Source organism: Botryllus schlosseri, chromosome 7, assembly GCF_051294905.1.
Source record: "Botryllus schlosseri isolate E-star chromosome 7, Bs_hap1, whole genome shotgun sequence".
In the NCBI taxonomy this organism is placed as follows: Eukaryota; Metazoa; Chordata; class Ascidiacea; order Stolidobranchia; family Styelidae; genus Botryllus; species Botryllus schlosseri.
In genome coordinates this window covers 25,781,927-25,805,710 of record NC_137242.1, presented here as the reverse complement: position 1 = coordinate 25,805,710, position 23,784 = coordinate 25,781,927, and the positions used below count along the sequence as shown (strand labels likewise).

The following is a 23,784-nucleotide window of genomic DNA, read 5'->3' as shown; positions in this document are numbered from 1 at the left end:
TCTGCGCACTGAATCGACCTAGACATGCTTAAGACGTGATATCTGCGCTCTAAACGAAGCGTGACCTTTATATGACCTCGATGTCTGCGGATTTTGGTGATATCTGCGATATCTGAGTATATCCACAATGATATCTGCGATATCTGAGTATATCCACAGTAGTGATATCTGCGATATCTGCGATACCTGCGATATCTGCGATATCTGAGTATATCCACAGGGCCGACTATCGTGTTCAATGTCCATGCCAGAGATGAGCGGATTTGTCCTAATCAAATCCAAATCCGAAGCTTGAAATCCTAATCCAAATCCTAATCCAGAACTTTTTTATATTCAAGTCCATGTCCAATCCTAATCCGATTCCAACTTGAAATTCAGAAAAAATGCTAATTTATGCTAGGGAATAATTGGGAATTTTTCTTTCACAACCAGAAATTCTCAATTGATTGATAACTTGGCATATGGCTGCACCTCTCATGCTCATTGGCACCGAGTGTACCCAAAGTCACTCATCATAGTTGAGTGACTTTGAGTGTACCATAGTACCTATTCACATGAGTCTCGACTTCCACTCGACAAAATCAAATGAAGCGAAGCCGATGACGTACTAGCACGCTTGAGTAGTAAAAGTCGCAGGATGTGTCGGGCGATTTTCAACTTCGGTTTTCACATGACGCGCGTGACCACAGTGGAGCTTGTGATATGATGGAGCCTCTTGATATAATTTTGTTGAGTTCTGTATATGTGATGCTGGCGTGGTTTCGGCGAAGGCAGTTGATGCGACGCTTTAGATTACGCAAATTGAGATCTTCGAGCTTACAGCGCTTGCTTTCAATGAGGACGAGCCACCTGCCACGACAGCGATGCTATTGGAAAAAAAGAAGGTACAGGATGCTATATGATGTTGGTGTGGATTTTTCGCAAAATTTATATCCTCTTTTGCAAATAATATACAGAGTGCAAAGTTATTGGTACGATGTTGTCCCACATTATTCTGAGTATGACTGGATTGAGAACTTTCGCATGAAAAAGGAGACGTTTTATGAGATAACGGAATTGGTACGGAATGAAATGAGCCCAGGTGAGCACAATTTTGTTGGAAATACGGGCGTAAATTTGTTGATGAGTTTATAGCAGAAAAATTTAAGCACACCGATATTCACATAATGTTTATATTTGTTCCCCATGACAGTGATTATATATCATGCCCTCACATAAGTGCCGAGTTAATATGGAAAACACTTCTCCTGGTGTTGTGTCAAATGAGCAAGCGTTAAAATCTTTTTTCTCGCACAGATAGTGCATCTGTTCGTCCACCAATACCTCTGGAAATGCGTGTGGCCATCGCAATCTACAAACTAGGCTCCTGCGCCGAGTACCGATCCGTTGCAAACCTGTTTGGAGTAGGGATTTCTACTGTGCAGAAGTTTGTGAAAATGTTAGTGAGTTTTATGCCAACAATCTTCTGTAGGCTCTCCAAATGTAGCTGATTGTGATGTAGGATTACAGCCTATCATCTAGGTCGAGCATTGTGCAAGTTCCTCCATCACTGTATATAGATTTGATATGTTGAGGTGCCACTGCCTATGTTAGGTTGTCAAAGACTTATGAGTAGGCCTACCATATTGCTAGAAAATTATGATTTGCAATATCAATTTTAGGTTCTGCACTACCATATGCCTCAAATTACCGGACTTCATACACCCGCCATCCGATGAGGAGGCCAAGGAAATAGCGCGAAGAATTGAAGTCAAATATGGTTTTCCTCAGGTACCTACATATTGTGCGTTTCAAATATCCCACGAAAAATATTCTATATTCTCACCATTATAACTGTGTATTAAGAATGGTGCGAACCCCTGAAATGTCTGGTTCATGTGAACGCGAACATTTTCAAAAGGTTCAATGTCAATGCGAACGTGAACCTACGATGTCTTATTGATAATTCCATCCCCACATTTTTGGGAAAACATTTTCCATTTTCTAGGTTTTCGGATGCATTGATGGAAGCCATATAGAAGTGACTGCTCCAGTAAATGGCAAGCGTGATTATCAAAATAGAAAAGGAGGAGAGTCTATTGTGTTACAAGCAGTAGTTGATGATAATTACTGGTATATTCATTGAAAATTCGACCGTTCAGAGATTTCAGATTGACATGTAATTGTTACAGTTTCTGGGATATTAACGTCACCATTCCTGGAAGTTGTCATGACGCTTTCATTTTCACAAACTCTCGACTTTACGAAAGCATGAATGTGTTACCTAGGGTACGTATCAATTTATCATGCTTTGTTGTCATTTTGATCTGTTTCATATGACGTGTTGATTTTGACAGGCTCCATCCCATACCCCTATTAGTGGGTGGTCTAGTGCCAATTACATTTCATCTCAAATGATGCCGAATCTGGTCCAGGCTCATGATTTGCCGTCACCCTCGCCGCAGCCACCTATTGCATCGGAAGTCCGGCGGGCGCTTACCGAACACATTGCCACAAATCTCCCGCTTAGAAGAAGCTTACGGCCGCATGTGTGATCTGGCCTTTGAAGCTTCGGTGAATTTCCTTTTCTTGAGGATTGATTCGGTGAACATAATTTCAGTAGCGGGTTGTGTGGTTCCGTTCACACCGCATTGTCGCCCATGTGATATATTCTATCACAGTAAATATGGCCCATCATAACGTTTGAAACTATACGATTTCGCATCTATTATTCATCTCATCGTCTAGCACAGCCTTTAGCGTTTCCTATTCTGGAGAAGTGGACTCTTACTATGTTGAGGGTTAGATCTGTTTTATCGGATCACCGTTGAAACTTTCTGGTTAAAAGAACGCTTTTTAGAAGTAGTATTTGCATTTCTCTTCAAATTCTCGGCGGTATCATACTTTAAGTTGTTCAGTCAGCGTTAGGATGCAGGACTTGGCACTTCGGAAATGTCAATTGCCTCGTGACCGAATTTACGAGTTTACGAGTCATCAAGTAACAATTAAATGACCCTATCTGATGGTTGTACGGATTGTTCACACTACTATTATGTCACTTGTGAGGGCAACCAGTCATTCACTGAGCATTGCAATTTGTTTCAATTTGTCGAGGCTTTGTATTTGATCGGCTATTTTGCTGATACTAAATTAATACCAGCATGTAGCTATATACGTACTTCCAGTTCTACTTGCGTGAGATACGTCTGTTGCATATATATATATTGACGGTCTGATATACTGATTCGTCATCAGCCAAGTTGGCAAAATGTAACGACTTCTCCGTCATCACTCATACTTCTAAAATTCAATTTGACCTGAATCGTGACTTGACTCGAAATGTGCAATAATTCGTGACTCGGAGGTAGTGACTTGATCCCAACACTGGTTAAAGTATAAAAGCAAGTGTAGTAATGTCTCTATTTTCCTTCACTGTATGGCTTATTTACGTTTTATAATCCGCCATATTTTAATAACGTATACGATCCGCTACAACTTCTCCGTATTGCTCTTCGACTAAGCTATGGGCTGGGGTGCCATGCCATCATACATTTGAAAATGGAGTGTTCAAGTAAACGAAGGATTAGCATCGCATTTCCATATCAATAATTTGCATCCCATGATGCGGACGAATGCGTATTCTGTACGGTTTCTTAATTCCTGTGAACCATACATAAGGTGTATATAGTAAGTAGATTTACATGAATGTGGGAGAGAATATTGGTAGTGAGAGAATTTAAAAATCAGCCAATTGATTTATTATGATTTGATTTCTGTAGTCAGTGAACTCTCACAGCTCTGCTTTGACACACACTTCGAAAAAGTAACTCGCTTATCATTGATAATTATTTCAAATTGCTGAATTCCTATTCTGTTAACAACATCTCCCAGATCGACTCAAGTTTTGAGTTGACATGTTATTGCCAATGTGATAATAAATTTATTTTTGCATTGAATCTGCCAATCGAGTTATGGAAGACATAAATTGTTCCATAAGGTCTCTGTCTGCCCGGCTTTCCTGCTGTATAGCGTTTATCTCTTCTCGCCTCAGCTTCCGCTCTTCTTCGATAAGGCTCAGTAGTCTGTCTCTCTTCAAAACTTCCAGATCCTAGAAGTAGTAACGCAATGCTTTTTTCGCCTCTCCTCTATAAACCAGGAAATCAAACATACGTTTTCTCTTATGTTTCGAAGCTCTTTGTCTGGATCTTCCTCTGCTGCCAACGGTTGTGGAAGACCCTGGGATCAAAACAGTGATTGCTGCAACCTTCTTAACTGAATTACATGAAAGTGGGACACTTTCCTATAGCCTATCCCCGAGAGGATAGAACTACGAGTGACGAACTTTTCCTCAGTCCTCCTTGATACTTGACACACTATGACACTACTGATCTTATAATTTACCTTCTAATTTATTCTTAATCAAGTCATACTTCTGATCTTAATAACTCCTACACAGATGCTGATAAAATAACATGAACGACTAGAAATGAAACTGACACCTACCTTCATGGTCACTTGCGGTGATGCTGTCGTCAGGGTCTCCGCTTTGGCCAGCAGCAGCTGCCGAGCAGATTGAACAGAGATTATCACATGATATAACAAACCATATTTTGAGAACAGCTTAGGCCCTATAAGCACTCACACTTTGCAACGTAACAAAAATCGTGCTACGCAGTACTGTGGGTGTCAACACATTCTGGATTGATACTAAACACTATACCTGTGCTTTCAGAGACCGTAAGACTGGCCTCGTCCACTTCCACAGTCAGCCTTGGGAACGACTGGAGACCTTCAGTAACTAGTGCCTGTAATGGGTTACGCATGAGCCACCTCGCAAATATCTAGTTTATTAAAAAATCAAAATACCGCAGTTCTCGGCCTAGTTCGAAGCAGCTCATCTAGTTGTGAAAAGGGTGGCCAATGTCGCCCTTCTGCCCCCATTCCTGATGTCATTAGCTGTTTCTTCACTTTGTAATACTGCTTCTTCAGGTACTTCCACTGGTTTTTGACCTCTTCCCTGTATTCGAGATAAAACTGTTTATCTGCCTGACAAACTCAGTAGAGATATGTACTTAACCATGTAAATACATGTCCTGCCTCAGCTAGACTTGTGGCCAAATCTTCGAAAATCGGCCGATTTCTTTGCCGACGGGCATCTAGTTGGGCCAAGACACCACGCTCGTTAATCAACCCTAGCAAGGCTTGGATAGCCGCACTGTTCCATGTTTTCTAGAAACATGCGGATATGTTAGAGAACTGTGTAAATACATCAGAAGTACCTTACTTTTTTGGGGCTATGAATTTTCCCAGATTCCGACATTCCACAACGTACTGTAACGTGTAACGTGCACAATAACTGTAATAAAGTATTAATTCTATATGCAAGTAGCCACTGAACTGCAATAAGTAAACATACATCGCGTCAAATTCTTTGAAATTCGCCTATCAATTGATACATGATCTAGCAGCTAACATTTCCCGGTGAGCGAGATTACCAATATCACCCGACAAATCACGAATCTCCTGCTCCAGAGTCGAGCGACAACCGCCCGATAAACACGCCCGACAAAACCTCAGGTCATGACGTATTCTCTCGAATCGGTCACAGTTAACTGATCAACTGGAACTCGCTCGACGCGCTCAAATGTGTCGGGATATCAAATTGATGCATGTGAAAAGGCTTTCTGTAGTGTGCCATAAGTACATTAATAACTGATCTGAATGAAGTTTGTCACGATTCGCCACACGACTATAGAGACTGTAGTCTCTATAACACGACATATCAATCTCCCAGAAAATCGGTGAATCCAATCCAAATCCTACGACGTTTTTGATGGGATGCACCAACACAAGTGAATATTTGATTAGAAAAATGTATCGGAGTCGTTGTTGGTGTATATTTTGTCGCTGTTCGCTGTAAGAAAATACAAAAATATCAAATTGTCGGTGCGGTTGTCAGTTTTCAAAACGAAAATGTATATTTACTAGGGTAAGCGGTGTGTGTCTAATGTTACCCCGGGGTGTGAATAGTCATCGACTTAAAACTCATACAGCTGACTGCGACAGGGAAGTGGTAAATATATTGCAAACCTTTCGGCGACTTGGAAGATTTTATTTTTTCTGTGATGAAGCAGTCGGATTAAGACCTGGGCAGCTGGTGTTCGTAAGAAGTGGTAAATATACTACAAAACTTCGAGTGACTTGGGGGGTGAAATTTAGCAGTTGTCGGATTAAGACGCGTCATCTACCCAACCATGTCGAAAGCTCCGAATGTATTGTGAAGAAGTTTTATCGATATTTAAGCGAGTGCAATCGCCTTCTTGATGTATAGATCACTCATTTGAAAATTCTCAATTATTTTAGTTTGCATTCGATTTGTCGGGTTGAGCATAGGCTTCAAACTTGTAAGTGTCGACTGCAATAGTTACTATACAGCGTCGTTAATTAAGTCTGATAAATTAAGATTAATACTGATGTAACCAAGTTGTTATAATATTACTTATTGATCATTCATCACTTCTCGGATATTTTATTGTTAATATTAATATTATATTTTTTCATACACCCAGTAAGATTTGTAACAACACGAAATAAGCTGTAGACCGTGAATTCGGTCATTGAAGCGAAAAGCTCCGTTTATTGCGAGCGAAGTTAGTAACTGGCGAGTCAACGCATCAACATGCGTGCATTGAAAAGGGAAGCGAAAGCTCCGTTTATTGCGAGCGAAGTTAGTAACTGGCGAGTCAACGCATCAACATGCGTGCATTGAAAAGGGACGCGCAAACATTCACAAATTGGCAATCAAATAATCATATGCACACGATCGACGAGCGCGCCTTGTAGAGTCGCTACACCATCCCCCTCCAGCGGCGGGGATCCTCAGGAACCGTAGCGAGATGGAGGATGCCTGTTGCGTTTCGATCTTCTTGCATTGTGAAGATCGCGCGGTTGCTCGATCTCACTTGGTTGTCGCGGTGGCCTGCCCCGTCTTGCAGGTTGTGCTACTTCCACTGGTTCGTTTAGATCCATATACGCCGGCTTTAGACGATCGACGGACACCACTTCTGTTCTGCCGCCCATGGATAGCGTAAATGATTTCGTCGATTTCTTCAGAACCTTGTACGGTCCGTCGTAAGGTTTGGTCAACGGTGGTCGGTGTGCATCCTTTCGAATGAACACGTATGTGCATTCTTTCAAACTTCCGGGAACTGCGGTTTTTGACGTGCCGTGTCGTGACATAGGACGTGGAAGGAGATTGCGAATCTTTTCCTGTAACGTTGGCAAATCCCGATGTGCACTTTCTCCTGAAAAAGAAACAAAATCGCCGGGAACCGTCAATGGAGCACCGTACACAAGTTCGGCCGAAGAGGCGTCCAAATCCTCTTTGGGTGTTGTGCGGATGCCTAAAAGAACCCATGGTAGCTCATCCAGCCAGTTTGGACCAGTGAGTCTTGCATAAGGGAACTTTTCAAATGTCGATGGAAACGTTCCACGAGGCCATTGGCTTGCGGGTGAAAACTAGTCGTTCTGTGTAGGATCACGCCTAGTAGCTGATTGAGTTGGGCCCATAAATCCGAAGTAAATTGCGGTCCTCGATCGGAGGAAATGTGTGCTGGAATACCAAAGCGCGCCACCCAGTTGGCGATGAATGCCCTAGCGCACGTTAATGTCGTCGAGTCCTCCATTGGTATCGCCTCCGGCCAGCGAGTGAAACGATCTACTACTGTCAGCAGGTACGTTTTACCTTGTGACATTGGCAATGGTCCCACGATGTCACGCCTCGAAATCGCAATTGCTGACAGTAAATTCAAAAAATAACCTAACCGTTAATATCGCTGGTCAGCCCGTTTTCAACACAGATAATGCCAAATATCTCGGGGGTTTTACTGGACTCGAACATGTCCTGGAAGAGTCATATTCAGTCCCTAGAATCTAAATTATCACCGAAGTGCGGCCTGTTCTACAGCCTTAGGCGCTTCATGCCAGCATGGGTTCTTCTGATACTCTTTAAATCCTTAATCCAATCGAAGTTACACTATGGCATCCTCTGTTGGGGGGCTGCCAGTAAAACTGCACTCAAGCCACTGCAAAAACTACAACATAAAGTACTCCGAATCATAGCTAGGGCCCCAAAGGGGCCTGGCTGCCCATCCAACAAGTCGCTGCTGAAGAGATTCGGCGTCCTAAACATAGAAGATATGCGGAAACTAGAAATCGCCAAGTTTATGTATCAGTTCCACTGCGGTCGTTGCCCCGAATATTTTAATGACTTCTTTACCTCGGAATCAAAGCGCACAAGTACAACACACGCGCGTCCACGTCGTCCAAATATCATATGATCGACCGAAAAGATCATCGCTCCATCAAATATGCCGGACCTGATGTGTGGAACAGTATCCCGCCGGCCATCCGACAGTCGACGAGCATGTCCACATTCAAGTCGAAATACAAGCAATTACTACTAAATAAATACAGCCCATCCTCAAGATTACCGGACCACGACTGACCTATCGATCTCGCTTCCCATGACATGCCGCCCTATTTATTGTCGCTTTCTTTTCTATACGGCCGTAAACCAAACTTTACGCTGATTGGTCGAGAGACAATGGCCATGGATACGACGCAGCAACGGAGGACGCTGCATTTACCTAAACCTATAGTCGGCACTACGATGTATTCCTATAGCCGTGTAGACTGTATAAAAACGACAAGATTACAGTCAAATGTTTATTTCTTTATCCGTAATAAAATTAAGGAAATAAAATATTTAATAACATATACTGAAATATAATGCCGAAATACTGCTGTGTTTATGAATGCAGTGCCACCAATGACAATGAACTGGGGAAGAACAGATCTTTCCATTCATTTTCTTCCAACGTAAAGGACAGGAAGGCTTGGGAATGCAGAGTATAAGAAGGCCGGACTATTTGTGACATACATTTGGGCCTGAATTTGATGCCAATAAGAGTGATTTACTTGTAATTATCTAGCAGCAGTAAAATATAAACTAATTTTCTGTGATTTCTGCCCAAGTTCAAATTTCATGAGCTCATCGCATGTGCTGTTACGATACCTCAAGCACACCAGTGCGGATGAGGTCTGCTCAGCTAGAATCACTCTATCATGTGAAGCACCCAGATATCCATATGGAAAAAGAACAAGACCGATATTTGCTACATTCACATGAGTGATGCTTAGTAGTCTTGAATGGCCCTTTCTTCGTGCAATAACCCCCACGATATTGAATACCTGTTCATACTGTACTGTCCTTGAAGTGATTTGAAAAGAGATGTTGCATATGGAGTAGGCTACCTGCTGTCTTGTTCCCCTCAAAGCACTCTAAAACCCTACCAAAATTGCTACTTGTGATGGAGTCGAAGAACCCTATGTATTTACCCCATTCTGAACATCCTCTCTGTTCTGATGTCCTCTGGGCTTAGGTAGCTAATCTGCATATGACTGACTTCGTTGGCTTCTAACCCTGAGATTCAGGTGATGGATTTGAAGATTCCATTTCAAGACTACACGATGGCGATTCTAAATCATGATCACCCGATAACAATGTAAAATTTGCATGTGCAGCATCCGCAACATTGGAGGAAGACAGTTGACTCGGCATGGAGTTCAGGGTCCGCCTCTTTGCAATGCGCATATCTTCTGCTTCACCACGGAGATTGCGACTGGGAATCGCACCTCTCTTTAGACGTGACTGTATTGGTGTATCTATAATGCACTAGCAGCAGAATCTCCCTTGCAAAAGTGGTGGGAGCAAATTATTATTATTATTATTATTATTGTACACAACAGTGATGCTTTTAGTCTGTTGAAGGCTTTGTGCTCCACGACATGACAGTATTTGAACTGATCAATGCATTTATTCTTGTCTTTGACATTCTTTCCACTCTCTCACGCATCGGCTCGCGATTCATCGGGTCGTTAGCTGCCGACTTTGTATCTTGGCTCACTGTGATTTCTGGGCTTTTTAAGTCACTGCAACTGCAGTGAGGTCGGCGATGAGGAGCAAATGAAGCTTGTGGAAGTAGGTGAAATCCTGCCTTCTTACTCTGCATTCCCAAGCCTTCCTGACCTTTGCGTTGGAAGGAAATGAATGGAAAAATCTGTTCTTCCCTAGTTCATTGCCATTGGTAGCACTGCATTTATATACTCAGCAGTATTTCGGCAATATATTTTAGTATACGTTACTAAATTTTTAATTTTCTTTCCTAATTTTAATATTGATGACGAAATAAACATTTAACTGTAATCTTGTCGTTTTTATACAGTCTAGACGGCTATAGGAATACATCGTAGTGCCAACTAGGCGTAGGTAAATGCAGCGTCCTCCGTTGCTGCGTCGTATCCATGGCCATCGTCTCTCGACCAATCAGCGTAAAGTTTGGTTTACGGCCGTATACTATCTTCTTTACTTTCATTCAGTGTGCATGCCTCCTCTTTACATCGCCTAGGCCAAGGTGGGTGTCAGATTCCATAGACTGCTCCTTGTCGCTTCGACACCTTCCTGTCTTTTCATTGTATCGCATTTTTTTGTGGTGCATTGAACTGATAAAATTGCTAATAAACCAATGATGACCGCTAGCGGTGCCCGGATGTGTGTGTGTACTTTAGCGCGTTGACACGGAACACATTGTTTTGCCCATAATCCGACCTCTTTCTTCAACCCATGCCATACAAATTTTGATGCCACCAGTTTTCGGGTTGTTCTGATCGAAGGGTGCGAGAGTCCGTGTACAACTTCAAAGACTTTCCTTCGCCAAGAGCGAGGGACTACTGGACGTGGCGTACCTCTAGAAGTGTCGCAAAGTAAGGTAAGGCCGGCCGTTCCAAGCGGAACGTTTTCGATGCGTAGATTTGATATTGCCGTACGATATGCTGGTACCTCCGGGTCAAGTTGGGCTTTCGCCATTGCCTCATAATCTAAGTCGAGTAACGGGTTCTGTAGGCTACATTAGAAATTGCAATTCGCGAAAGAGCGTCAGCTACACGATTGTTTTTCCCATCAATGTGCTGAATATCTGTGGTATACTCAGAGATTGCCGGCAGGTGACGTTGCTGACGCGCCGACCAAGGCTCTGATATCTTCGCAAATGCGAACGTCAGTGGCTTGTGGTCAGTAAAGGCTGTAAAGTTGCGGCCCTCAAGAAAATACCGGGAATGTCGAATGGCAAGGTGCAGAGCCAACAATTCCCGATCAAAAGCACTGTACTTGAGCTCCGGTGATCGGAGGTGTTTACTGAAGAACGCTAATGGCCTCCAGCGTTGGTCTACGAATTGCTCCAAAACTGCCCCAACTGCGTATTGCGAGGCATCGACCGTCAAAGCAGTCTTTGCATCTGGTAAAGGATGATGCAGAAGTGTGGAGCTGGCTAGAGCTTTTTTTGCTTTTGCCATTGCAGTGTCCATTTCAGTTGTTCAAAGTAGCGTTTTTGGATTTCCGGAAAGAGCACCATAGAGAGGCATCATGATTTTCGCTGCCTCGGGTATGAATCGATGATAAAAATTGATCATCCCCGTAAATTCCTGAAGGCCTTTCACTGTTGTGGGCCGGGGGAATTTCAAAATTGCGTCTACCTTTCCGGGTAGTGGTTTAGAACCGTGATTATCGACTCGGTGGCCGAGGAAATCTATGACGGGTTTTCCGAACTGGCATTTGTCGATGTTTATAACCAGTCCGTGCTTGGATAGCCTTCCGAAAAGTTCGTGAAGATGTCGTTTGTGTTGCGAAAGCGAATCGCTCGCTACCAAGATATCGTCGAGGTAGACAAAGACAAAATCAAGTGACTGGCAAACCATGTCCATCATTCGCTGAAATGTTTGCGCTGCGTTTTTAAGCCCGAATGGCATGCGTAGGAATTCGAACAATCCGAATGGTGTGGTAATAGCCGTTTTCGGAATGTCATCAGGTGCCACGGGAACCTGATGGTAGCCTCGCACCAAGTCGATTTTAGAAAAGACATTTGATCCCGCGAGACGCGCGGTGAAGTCTTGAAGATGTGGGATGGGGTAACGGTCTGGTTGCGTGGCGGTATTAAGACGCCTGTAATCTCCACAAGGCCGCCACCCTCCGGAACCCTTGGGCACCATGTGCAAAGGCGAAGACCATTGGCTCGAAGAACGGCGGATGATTCCCAACTCTAGCATTTTATTGAACTCAGTTTGTGCGATGGCGAGTTTATCAGGTGCCAATCGTCTTGCACGAGAATGAATAGGCTGTCCGGTAGTTGAGATGAGATGCTCCACCTTGTGCTTGGGTTGTACATGCGTAAAATGCGGGGTAATAATCTCGGGAAATTCGGCTAAGATTTGCGCGTAGCAAGACCTTCCCGTGCTGACAGAATTAAGACCAAGCGAAACATGTTCACTAATACCGAGAGGAACGCTGGTTAGGGAATGCAAATGAATTAGGCGATGGTGTTTGACATCAACCAGCAAATCTTGCGCCCTAAGGAAATCTGCTCCCAGCAACGGCTGGGACACGTCGGCCAAGGTAAATTCCCAACCATATTTGCCTGACGGGAAAACCAAAGAAAGACGCTTGGTTCCGTAAGTACGTATGATGCTTCCGTTCGCGGCCGTAAGCAGCGGACTAGAGGTTTTGTGTCTCCGTTCGAGCCTGGTGGGTGGGAATACGCTTACTTCCGCCCCGGTATCGACAAGAAAAAGGAAGTTGGACCTCAGGTCTTGCAAGTAAAATAATTTGTTGCCGGTTGTCCCGTTTACTGCGGACAACCGGCTTTGTCGTTTTCCTGCTGCCAAGCACAGGGAGGGCAACATTGTCGTGCCTTCTTGCCAAATCGTCGATGGTAGAAGCAGAAGTTTGAAACCGTTTCCATCGTATTAGGACTGGTCGGTTTGTTCTTACTCAATTTACTAATTCTGTAATCGCTGGATCTCGATAGCCACATTTGATCAGCCCGCTGAGCCAAATCTCGGGGGTTATCTAGATCCTCTTTTGCCAGCACTATCCGTATATTTTCCGGCATTTGCTGTAAGAATAAGTGTTTGAAAAGGAAGCAGGGGTGATGATCTCCTAGCAGTGCGAGCATTTCGTCCATCATCTGTCGGTTTTCTGTCGCCAAGAGGTGACATATTTAACAGACGTGCAGCCCGCTCTTGTGGAGACAATGCAAAAGACTGTAATAACTTGCTTTTGATCGTGTTATACTTCTCTGCCTGTGGAGGATTGTCCAAAAGTTCTATCAGTCGTTTTGCTGTGGTCTGATCTAAAGCTGAAACTACGTAATAGAATTTGGTTTCATCTGCAGTTACTCCTTTCAAGGCGAACTGTGCTTCCGCCTGTCGAAACCAAACTCGTGGCTCCTCTGCCCAAAAGGTTGGAAGCTTAACAGCTACCGCATTCTGCTTGCCTTCTTGCTGATCCATGCTCGTAGTGCAGGAATACGTTCCTGCTCGTCGGGGTCACCAATGAAGCGAGAGCTCCGTTTATTGCGAGCGAAGTTAGTAACTGGCGAGTCAACGCATCAACATGCGTGCATTGAAAAGGGACGCGCAAACATTCACAAATTGGCAATCAAATAATCACACGATCGACGAGCGCGCCTTGTAGAGTCGCTACATCATAATCATTTATTTGAGTCGGAAATCGTAATTGTAAATGTAATTGAACGTGTCGAACTGTAGACTAGAAGTTGACTGTACTCACCAATGATAGCGAGTGTGTTGAGGTTTGTTTTACTGTTATAATGATGATGTAGGTAAATAACAAACCTAAGTGGTTAGGGTAATTCTATTATTGTGTATATTGAGAAGACCGGTCTTATCCCCCTCGTTCAGACTTCGAGAGTTTGGAATGTGTTTATACTTATCCTTTTATCATTTCAGAAACATCGTTACGTGATTAATAATGGAAAACGCCGAGGTTACTCTCCAAGAATGCTGAGTATGCGAGAGGAGATTCTCCAACAGAGGTCGGCTCAACAAACACCTGCAACAACATGCTGGCATCAAGAACCACGAATGCGAGATCTGTGGTCGAAGATTTCTACAAAAAGGCAATCTCAAAACACACGTTGCGGGTCACTTCGACATAAAGAAACACGGTTGCGAGGTTTGCGGCCGACATTTCGCTAAAAAGAGCACATTGAACTCTCATATGCTCGCACATGGCGTGATAAAATATATGTACGGCTGTAAGATTTGTGGGAAATATTTCGTGCGCCCAAGCGATCTACGCCATCATTTATTAACGCATATCGAGTGTTATGGTTGTTATATTTGTGGAAAAGATTTTACTTCTCCGCTGTCTTTGAAAAGACATCTCGCTATTCATCTACGTAGTTAGATCCTGTGTTTTTCAAATAAATATTCATCGAGGTTGTGAATTCATCGTGTCGCTGTATATCTGGAGTATTCTCGAGTTATTAGGTATGGACTCGCCGAAAGACGTTGATTGAGCTCGTTGAGAGGGGTGCTTCAGCACAGATACATCTAACCGACTTACGCGCATATTCAAAGTCAAAGCTAATTAGATAACAAACCGTGATAATGACTGACTTACACGCATATTCACAGTCAAAGCTAATTAGGTAGTAACACGTGATAATGACATAGACAGATGAGTATTGAACGTTGGCTGAATACACATCTAACTGCTCAATGAAATCCGTATGTTGTCTGTGTCTGGTAAATACCTTATCGAGCTTCGTACCTCGATAGAATAATAAATTCCCCTTCGATCTCGAAGTCGGGATGCAAGAGAGACGACTCTATATGTAGTTGACTGGTATGGGGTTTTATTGGTGTACGACTAGCGGAACCTTATACACCAGACCGAGAGTTTGATTAGAACAAGACTTTTCTAACTTACTCGAGTCGACAGGCGTGCGAATTCTAGAATAGGTGTTGTAGTGAAAGGATTAGTAACAATTTTTTGATAATGCAATGTTGACGTCGTGGTTCCGTCTAGCTTCGATAATAGACTGTCTATTAGTCGCGTATCTCGAGTATTTTAGTAGGAAATCTCCCACTGATTCAGGCTGTCGACCGGTTCCCGTAATTCGTTGTCGCAACCCCTGACTCTGTGTAAATGTTCATCCAGCTCGCGGTGGCCAGTTTGGAGTTTAAAGCCACAACAAAGACCCCATGAAATCAGTCTCGTCTTCTAGTTATTTTGATATGGACAAAAATCATTCGGTAAAAAATCATTCGGTAACTCGCTGCTCAAGTAATAAATTTTACTTGTTTGATATTCGACTCGTTTGAAAATACCGATCAATGGAGTAATACCATCAATATGAGTGGTATATTATTTTTCGTGATATGTACCAATCTTCTAAGCGTAACTTGTCAAAAAAATTTCATGTCATAGAAAAAGCGGTTGTTACGAATTCGAAACAAATGTACTTCGATTATCACGATGGTGGAAATTACGATCCCCGGGGTATTTTGAAGTGACTGTGTATCATTCGGTATGTCCACCAATCGCTAAATGTCGGTAATTAAACGATACAAACGACAGCTTGACGATGTAAAGCGAGACCACTCCAGTGTGTTTATTGTAAAGTATTTCACGCAAACAAAATATCGAATGAAGACCTAGACCGCGGTTTCATTATCCAAGTGAGTGAAAATTGTTTTCGACTGGACGGGCATGATTTGTATTTAGAAAAACGACCCACTCCGATTAAGCGATGTTGTTTTATCCGATGAGTGAGTGAAATTTCTTGGGGGTTTGATTTTGTTAGTTCATTACCGGCGATTCAATCACATACAAGTAAGGTATTTTAGTGGCCGAGTATTGTGACGACATTTACTTTGACGAATGACAACGGGGAAATTTCCAATTTCTCTGATCGTGTGCGTTGCACAAATAGTTCTAGTATGCAGTCAGTGAACGTCATGTAAATTGACAACGACACTCAGTAGTTTGGTTAGATCAGTGGTTCCCAACCTTTTTCGACCCATCGCCCCCTTCTCAAGGTCCACACCGATCATCGCCCCCCAAATTTTGTGCACCGATAATTGGGCATACAGACTGTAATCACCGGCGGGTTGACTGAAAAAAAAAAAAAAAAGTCATCTTTCACAAATAACGTTTTTTCGCTTCGCATTGCTAGGTGGATGACTAAAAAAAAAAAAAAAAAAAAAAAACAAGGCCGACAAGGTGATAAATTTACGCATTCGGGTATGATTCAACTTGAATTGTGTAGTGCGTTTCATTTCTAGTTGGTAAATTAGCACAGTAGTCTCGTGATTCTTATCGCACAACTAAAGTCGATCTCTATTTCAAGGTGTGAAAACGAATCGCCGTCTACGACGGTTCTGTGACACGCTAATTACCAAAATATTGCCTTTTTGAGCGAAGTTAATGATACGATTGTGCGTGATTTTGTGAAGAGTTTGATTTCAGAGTAATAAATACAATGAATGTATGAACGTGTATACTTGTGATTCTTGTTGTGGTTGTGAACAGCAGACTATTTTGTAGGTGCGAAACAGCGATACGGAAGGTGCGAATAATCCGATCTGAAAGTACTATTCAGGTTACGTAGGAATCAATAGCGAGGAAAGACTTAGAACACGATCGGTCATTTGTCACGACTCGATATTAGAACCGTGTGAGCGATCCCTATACTGTAACGCTATCATGTCGCGTCTATATCAGTTACGTTACCGTGTCGCGCGGCCATAAGAATAACGATATATTCGACTCACCGTAAACGTTGGGATTAACTCGAATCGGTCATATATGATAATTTGAGGTGTACACATTAACTAAGAGTCAATCACGTGACTATTAACTTGATACATATTCAACACCGTGCCACCGCAGCCTACACCCACAACGTTAGTCATATCATTGCTACCTGAAAGGTCACCATGTCACCGCGCCTGTACCTGAAAAGGTAACCATGCCACCACGAGTTTTCGCGGCACCGTGCCGCCGCAGCCTATACCCGAAAAGGTAACCATGCGACAGCAACCCCGCCATAAGACACAATGGCACCGTGCCGCCGCAGCCATAAGACATAAGGGTCACCGTGCCACCCCCGGTTTCTCGGCACCGTGCCACCGCACCCATAAGCCACAATGGCTGTTCGCGACCAATATATATATAACTACTGACATCGCGACAATTGTTTGCTCATTATAACGACGTCTCAGCAGCATTGTTATATTTGCCGATAAAAGTTGGGAAGGCTATCGGGAAGGCTTTGTTAGAGAAGGCTTTGTTAGAGTAAGGAATATGCGCACTTTGAGCAGAAATTACTTTCAATTCGCAAGCATACACAAACACACTGTCCTATTTCGCGCTTCAAGCCTCCAATTAAAGAGACTATCACGGAACTAACTCAAGAATTATATTGTAAACGAATATGGGCGTAAATGAAATTAAATCAAGGAGAACGTGAATTTGCTCGTCTGGTCGAGACAGAAGATGGTGGTTTCTCAGCGCAAGCGTGTGGAAATTGACGTCATGAACGTGGCTAATTAGCGAGTCCGCGCCAATAGGCCATTTGCAGGACTTTGATCACGTGACCAGATACGCATAGCAACCACAAATAGGTTAGCAAGCTACTTTCTCGCGCACCTGCTTCAGTGCTAAATATCGCATAGTGTACTGTTGATTTCTGGTTGTAAACGTTTCGGAAATTTGTTGTAGAAGTCATCAGAGATTTACCTATGCTAGATGTCAAGCCTGTACAAAGCATTTAGAATGATATCGTCTGAATTACGCAGAAATCCCTCGTTAACGTAGCCATATTTCGGATAAAGTATATTATCGTTTTCGGGCTGTAAACGTCGCAAGTGTCATGGAAATGCGCAAGGATTCAAATATGTTGGATGTCTTTGATTCATGAACTATGTAAACTCCTTGCGTCAAAATGATCGACATTGTAGCCGATATTTGGTAGTGAACTATGATTTTATGACACAATATTCGACATTGCAGGACATTGACTGCGTGATATTTATTGCAGCATTAAGTTAGGTGTGGATAATAGTATACTATACCATAGTTGTATTGTAGTGGTAGTTGGTAATCATTGCAGCATTTTGATGATTGATATCGATTTGCAATATATATAGGATACTGCTATTTTTAAGCCTAGAGACAATGACTGCCAGTGCCAGTACGTTGATGTGTTAGGAATTCATGCAATGTGCTACATACCATATATATAAACATCCTATGCTATTGTATGGCTTCTCAGTTAAACAATTCAGAATATTTAGACCTCTACACATATATTACAAGCTATTGATCATTCTGTCATGCTGCCAAGTACCACTACCCGAAGAAAAATGATCATCAGCTCCAATTGAGGGTGCAACTAACTGTCGAGGTCTGGATTACTTGATTGATTGCTTGGATTGGATTACTTCACTGTTTGGCACAGTGCAAATATCTCGAGTTTCAAGACATGGCTATACCACATGTATACGAATTAATGATATGATGGATTATCATAAGAGAGCCGAACATAGGCAACTAAGAAATTGATGATGCCCTCGTCAAGAATTCAGCCTGGAGCCAATTATGATCACCACATAAAATTTGGTCCTGCGGTAGAAGGCAGCGTGGTTTCATGCCAACAGAAAATGTCAGAAGATGATCTGACCACCGACTAACTGTCCTGAACTTCTTTTCCGATGTTGATGTCTGCTTTGAAAATGATATTTCATTGTGTACAGCAAGACAAGCGCTCTTCCGTAGATGCTATGAATCCGTCTAGACAAGTGGCTATGGAGGTAGAGGAAACTACATATGCATAAGAGTCTCGGCAGTTATTGAACTTGATAAGGTTGACATGCATTTTTCTTCAACTATTTCTTATGCTCTGGGTATCGAATGCAAAACAAAAATTATTGAATTGCATTTCTTTAAGTTTATTTGTAAATTCAATGAATCAAAGAATATCATAAGTTCAGAATATTACGGAGTCAATACAAAAGAAACACTGTTCGTCGTCTTTAGAGGATGTTTCTGAGTTGGTTGAACCAATACACAGGGGGTCAGCAACGAAGTACTATTTTACCTTAGCACTAGCGTCATTATGAGTTTAGGCTACTTCCACTTCTACTTGACACTTTTTAGGTAGTACTTTTTTGTCAGATTTAGGATTTTGTCAACTAGAAAGTTGCTTTGGCGCATGATTGCATCCCCTTCAGGCGTGAGGTTGTCATAACAACTGGGCAAAATAGCCCTAGTACCACGGTAACTAAATTAATTTTTGAAAATTGCACCTATTTGTGGTGTCATTACCCTTTTGCGTTGATCAAGAAGATGCAACATGCAATGTTTACAGTTGTCACGTGGCATTAATTTCTAAAACCAAGTGACCCTCAACCAAATCTACTTCATGTAACGAATTCCTTGACTACTTTTCAGAAATTCATTTCTCAGAAATTCATTTCTACTTCAATTGAAGTACTTTGGATATGTCCTGGAAGTAATTATTGCTACTTGTACTGGAGTATAAATTAGGGCGCTACTTCTACGTTACTTCTACTCGGTTCCCAACAATGACCACGTTGACCACCTTTGGGTATAGGATGACCGATCTTGTCACTGCGTTTGAGCTGCTCTAAGAGTTATTTGATAGTTACTTCCCTTAGTTCGCTAAATAGCGCACATGTGACATCAACTATTTATCAAAATCGCGTGTGATTAGCCAAATCCACTTCAATAGCCTGCTTCTCGGCCTTCATGGCTAAGATCAACCTACGAAAGCTCCTACGTTCGTTCACCGAAGACGCTGCCCACGCCGGACCACACAACTCGACAAGAAGATTTTTCGACCGCCTCTGTTCCAGCATTCGCTTGCTGCGCCTCGGCCGCCGGCCCGCCGGCCATTCGATCACCATCTCCGGAAAGGTAATTCCGGAGCTACAATTTCAACGCTGGCCAGAGATTCCTTGTTGCTCAACTAAAGCGTAGTCGTCTACGCTGCAACAAGGAATAAGCAACGAAGAAGCCTATAAATTCCGTTGCTTTTGCCACGATACGGTGTGATTTGAACACGTCTTTCAACAACCGGAGTGATCTTGGATCGCTTGCCTTAACTGTTCGCCCATAACAGAAAGGCTGCCGTGTGCAACTCTGGTCGAGACCCTACACGTCGGGATTCCTCGCCACCTTGCTGCAAAGCAACCAACCTCAGAGCAGCGAGACGAACTGCCACGCCGTCCGAAACAACACCTAGGAGCGGAATATCAACAACATCAAGACCGCTTCGAAAGGACGGCGTAAGATCGACGGCGAATCGTTGGGAATTAACATCTATATCAATAGACAGCCGTCGATCTGCAAAGGCGAGGAAAACCCGGATGTTAACGCGCATTCGTAAGGTAAATTCGTTTTTTACCGTTCGCGTTAACATGCGTGTAGGGCGTAGCAGTAGCACTGCTGACGCGGGGGTAATCAAGTCCGGCGTGGGTATACAATTACGTCTGGCCTGTATCCTAACGCGTTCGCTATTCCTTTCTGAAGCCTTAGTTAACCTTTGTGTCGTATCTGTAATTGTCCGTTACTGTCCGTTTATATTGTCGTCTTTTCTATCCCCTCTAATAGCGAACGCTGGTGCAGGCCCCTTAGTCTTTGCTTCCTGTTATTGTCTCGATTCTTATTTCATTACGTTCAATTGTATTCGTGGTTTGATCTTGGTTATATTAATATTATTTGTAATAAGTCGCGACTCGGTTGCCTATAGGCCTTTAATCCGCATATTTTCTCGATGGCTAGTGTAAACTCTAGTCCTCTCGTTGTCCCGTACCACGGTCCAGGAACGAGTGTTGTTGTCGCGTGTCCGAAACGATATTGTGGTTTGTCGTTTGCAGTATCTGTTAAAATAACGGATCATTTGACTTTTTCGCGCCGCCGTGACAGGTTTCATATGCAGTGTATGAAATGTCGCATCTTTTTTCCGATTCGGAACATAATATGACCTGTCACTTTCAGCGGTGCAAGGGCGCGCGACAACATAGTTAGTATGCCTGTCCACCTTGTGGAATGTGCTTTAACCTAGTTTCGAAAGCGAAGGAGCATTAAGTCCTGTCACCCCGAGTTTGCTATACCCTTGGACTCGGCTTTTAAGCAAACTGGTATCCCCTCCGAAATTCGTTTGACAGTCCCAATTAAATGTGACGGCAAGGATGCAACTAGGTATCCTTGCCCAGTTACCGGTTGCAAGAAGCAGGGCTCCCCGTACAAATTGTTGGCTTCGCTCCAGAAGCACATTTTGAGCAAGCACGACATCACAAAAAACCTTAAAAAACCTTGTAAATTATGATGTCGTGTGCGGCAGATGTGACCAATGGACAATTCTTGCGCAGCCGGATATGATCGCTGCCAAGAACCATTGGTCCACCTGCCGCTACTATAAGATGACTACGAACGTTCTTGAACTTACTTCCTGCGGTCGGGCATGTGTCGATGTTAGTCTCCGCGGTCGTATATCCAAATCAGATCCATCCGCGGTTAAGACTTCGGTTTGCTACGAACACATTTCGCGGGAATATGGTGGTCATGTAGCCGTTTACACCTATGGATCCAGGACTAAAAAATGGAGCGGGATGCACATTTGCTATCCCCTTAGCAAAAGTAGAACGCGCGTACAAATACTCCGACGAGGCAGGTGATACTGCGTAATACAAGATGACTCCGAAGAATGCGGTCGGGCATGTGTCGATGTTAGTCTTCGCGGTCGCATATCCAAATGAGATCCATCCGCGGTAAACAGTTAGGTTTGCTACGAAGACATTTCGCGGGAGTACTGGGAGGAGGCTACGATCCAGTTTGTCACACGACTGGGAACGTCGATTACGTGCAATCCTGTGAGCTGTGACACGTGACGTCTGCGTCTGTTATTGCCTTGTATATTTTGTTTTGGTATTGGTGGCCACACGATTGTCCGTAACATGCCCATTATATGTCGTCCGTAACATGACCATTATATGTCGTAACGTTCAGAATTGATAGTCGTGAACCTGGCACAGCGATGTATATTTCCTTATCATATGTAACGGATACCTTTATGCCGACAGTCATTCACATAAAACACGGTATCTTATCATGCCACGTCCGAAATCAAAATCATCGAAACCCTCGTCTGGTGGACGTCATACTAGTATTAGGAAATATATAAAGGTGCAAAGAGTCTTTACCAAGACAATAGGTGTACTTTACCAAGCCCATAGTCACCGCCGACCGAGAGAAAAGGCCAGTGCCCGGCACAGGTATTTCTCGTTGTAGAAATGTTCCGACGCGGTGTCAACGGAATTCATTCACGTGATGTCGACACATGTTGCTCCAACTGTTCAGAGGAGACAAATCGATTGTCTGAGGACATGAAGAAACTTCGTCGATTCGATCTAGACGCAAGATTCGGTCCCAGTATCGGTATGTAAAGAGACATAGTTGCGTGTTATGACTAGGGCTGGGCACAATGATTCGAGTACTCGAATCTGAATCGAGTATTAATTTTAATGATTCGAGTCGAGTAGTAAAAGACGATTTTTTCGAGTACTGAAATTGTACGCTCCTCGCAACTGAAAGTTAATGAACTAACGAGAATTACAGTTTTGATAATATTTTCCACTGAGGAAGCCTTGAAACCTTGATTGGCCGTGTCGTAGCATGATAGACATAGAACAAAGCTACGAACGTTACTGGAAATAACACATTTCCGAAGTCACAATCGTTCCACAACATTGTCAAGAAGTGCAATGAAGTCAGTATGGTCGAAAACATACCGAAGTATCATTAATGTGACGGGTAACAGGCATTATGTTCTTCGTGGTGGCATAAAAGGACATATTTAAACTTTTACATAGTACATTCTGTTGTGACGTCATAATGAGTGATACTCGAATACTCGACTCGACTCTAAGCATTTTACGTGATTCAGAATCGAATCACTCAGGTACTCGATTTTGCCCAGCCCTAGTTATGACCGCATTTGCGAGAACGTATGTTACAGATTGATCCTGTACTAATTCTTTGTACTTACGCGACGGGAGAAATTCGTAATTGTTCTCTCAGTCAATACCGAGGTGAATTCAACTGGGAGCGATGCGCGCTCGAAATACAAGAATAAATTATCTCTGTCAATTAGGTATTTTCGACCCGTCATCAAGCACGAACGACCTTCGGTGCATTGTATCGCTCAAGTACTTTTCCGATACTTGTGCGAATACGCAAATAGATAAAATTCCCCGCAAATTACACATGTCTTTACAACTTATCGTTCCACTTATTGACATGCTCTTAATTGATGTCAGTTTGCTACTAATACGCATGCTCGCGTTAGAGGGTTGTCAAGCCAATCCCTCTTGACTATTTGTCATGGCTGCTTTGCCCCGCGCAACTTGAATACTGAACAGACATTAATCACCCTTTTATTAACAGACTCTAGCAGAATGGAACGTTGGAACCGTGCTGAAAAATTTGGCCAAGCCTCCCGCCGACGTCAAGGCAGTAGTTTTTCAGCATGGGGACAACCGCTTGTACACCGAGTCAATATGGCATAACCATCCAGGATTGTCGTCTGCGCAGGAATAACAACACTGCTATAGCGCGCGATTCCTAGTTATATCGAAGACTCACCACATGATGCATCATAATCATCATCATGGTGGACTAAAAAATGGAACAGCGGTTTATACCGATGGATCCAGGACTAAAAAATGGAGCGGGATGCGCCTTTTCTATCCCACAAGTAAAAGTAGAACGCGCGTATATATGCTCCGAGGCAGGAAGCTGAATACAGAAGTCGAGGCGATATTGCAAGCGTTGTTATGGATTTCGCGATGCTGTGTTAT

The 23,784-nt window shown here is 43.1% G+C and overlaps 2 protein-coding genes, 1 long non-coding RNA gene and 1 pseudogene across 4 annotated transcripts; 2 read left to right on the top strand and 2 right to left on the bottom strand.

Annotated features, from left to right (window-relative positions):
• The first annotated feature begins 556 nt into the window (after positions 1–556).
• LOC145443782 (uncharacterized) lies at positions 557–2,183 on the top strand. Its single transcript, XM_080321735.1, has 5 exons — positions 557–884; positions 957–1,081; positions 1,297–1,438; positions 1,662–1,770; positions 1,988–2,183. The coding sequence occupies exons 1-5, from the start codon at positions 703–705 to the stop codon at positions 2,123–2,125; spliced, it is 696 nt and encodes a 231-aa protein (XP_080177861.1). The 5' UTR covers positions 557–702; the 3' UTR covers positions 2,126–2,183.
• A 1,888-nt stretch (positions 2,184–4,071) lies between these two features.
• Positions 4,072–5,661, bottom strand: LOC145442295 (uncharacterized). 2 transcript variants are annotated; one of them, XM_080320189.1, is made up of 5 exons: positions 5,057–5,661; positions 4,846–4,996; positions 4,700–4,784; positions 4,483–4,539; positions 4,072–4,215 (listed from the first exon to the last, which is right to left on the bottom strand). In XM_080320189.1, exons 2-5 carry the CDS (start codon positions 4,930–4,932, stop codon positions 4,088–4,090), a joined length of 357 nt encoding a protein of 118 aa, XP_080176315.1. In that variant the 5' UTR covers positions 4,933–4,996; positions 5,057–5,661; the 3' UTR covers positions 4,072–4,087. The 2 variants fall into 2 exon arrangements, with proteins under 2 accessions (XP_080176315.1, XP_080176316.1); XM_080320190.1 differs by having other exon boundaries at positions 4,846–5,661.
• A 7,042-nt stretch (positions 5,662–12,703) lies between these two features.
• LOC145442243 (uncharacterized) lies at positions 12,704–13,583 on the bottom strand (annotated as a pseudogene).
• A 3,928-nt stretch (positions 13,584–17,511) lies between these two features.
• Positions 17,512–23,586, top strand: LOC145443019 (uncharacterized). Its single transcript, XR_013916273.1, has 3 exons — positions 17,512–20,313; positions 22,217–22,363; positions 23,372–23,586. It is a non-coding gene; the product is annotated as an uncharacterized LOC145443019 (long non-coding RNA).
• Positions 23,587–23,784: the final 198 nt, after the last annotated feature.

Excerpts from the sequence above, each read along its gene's own strand:
- LOC145443782 (XM_080321735.1), top strand. The coding sequence starts at position 703 with ATGATGGAGCCTCTTGATATAATTTTGTTGAGTTCTGTATATGTGATG. Across the intron at positions 1,082-1,296 it reads ACGGAATGAAATGAGCCCAG|ATAGTGCATCTGTTCGTCCA; the intron begins GTGAGCACAATT and ends TTTCTCGCACAG. Across the intron at positions 1,439-1,661 it reads GTGCAGAAGTTTGTGAAAAT|GTTCTGCACTACCATATGCC; the intron begins GTTAGTGAGTTT and ends TATCAATTTTAG.
- LOC145442295 (XM_080320190.1), bottom strand. The coding sequence starts at position 4,932 with ATGACATCAGGAATGGGGGCAGAAGGGCGACATTGGCCACCCTTTTCA. Across the intron at positions 4,540-4,699 it reads TACGGTCTCTGAAAGCACAG|CTGCTGCTGGCCAAAGCGGA; the intron begins GTATAGTGTTTA and ends TCTGCTCGGCAG. Across the intron at positions 4,216-4,482 it reads CACCGCAAGTGACCATGAAG|GGTCTTCCACAACCGTTGGC; the intron begins GTAGGTGTCAGT and ends TTTTGATCCCAG.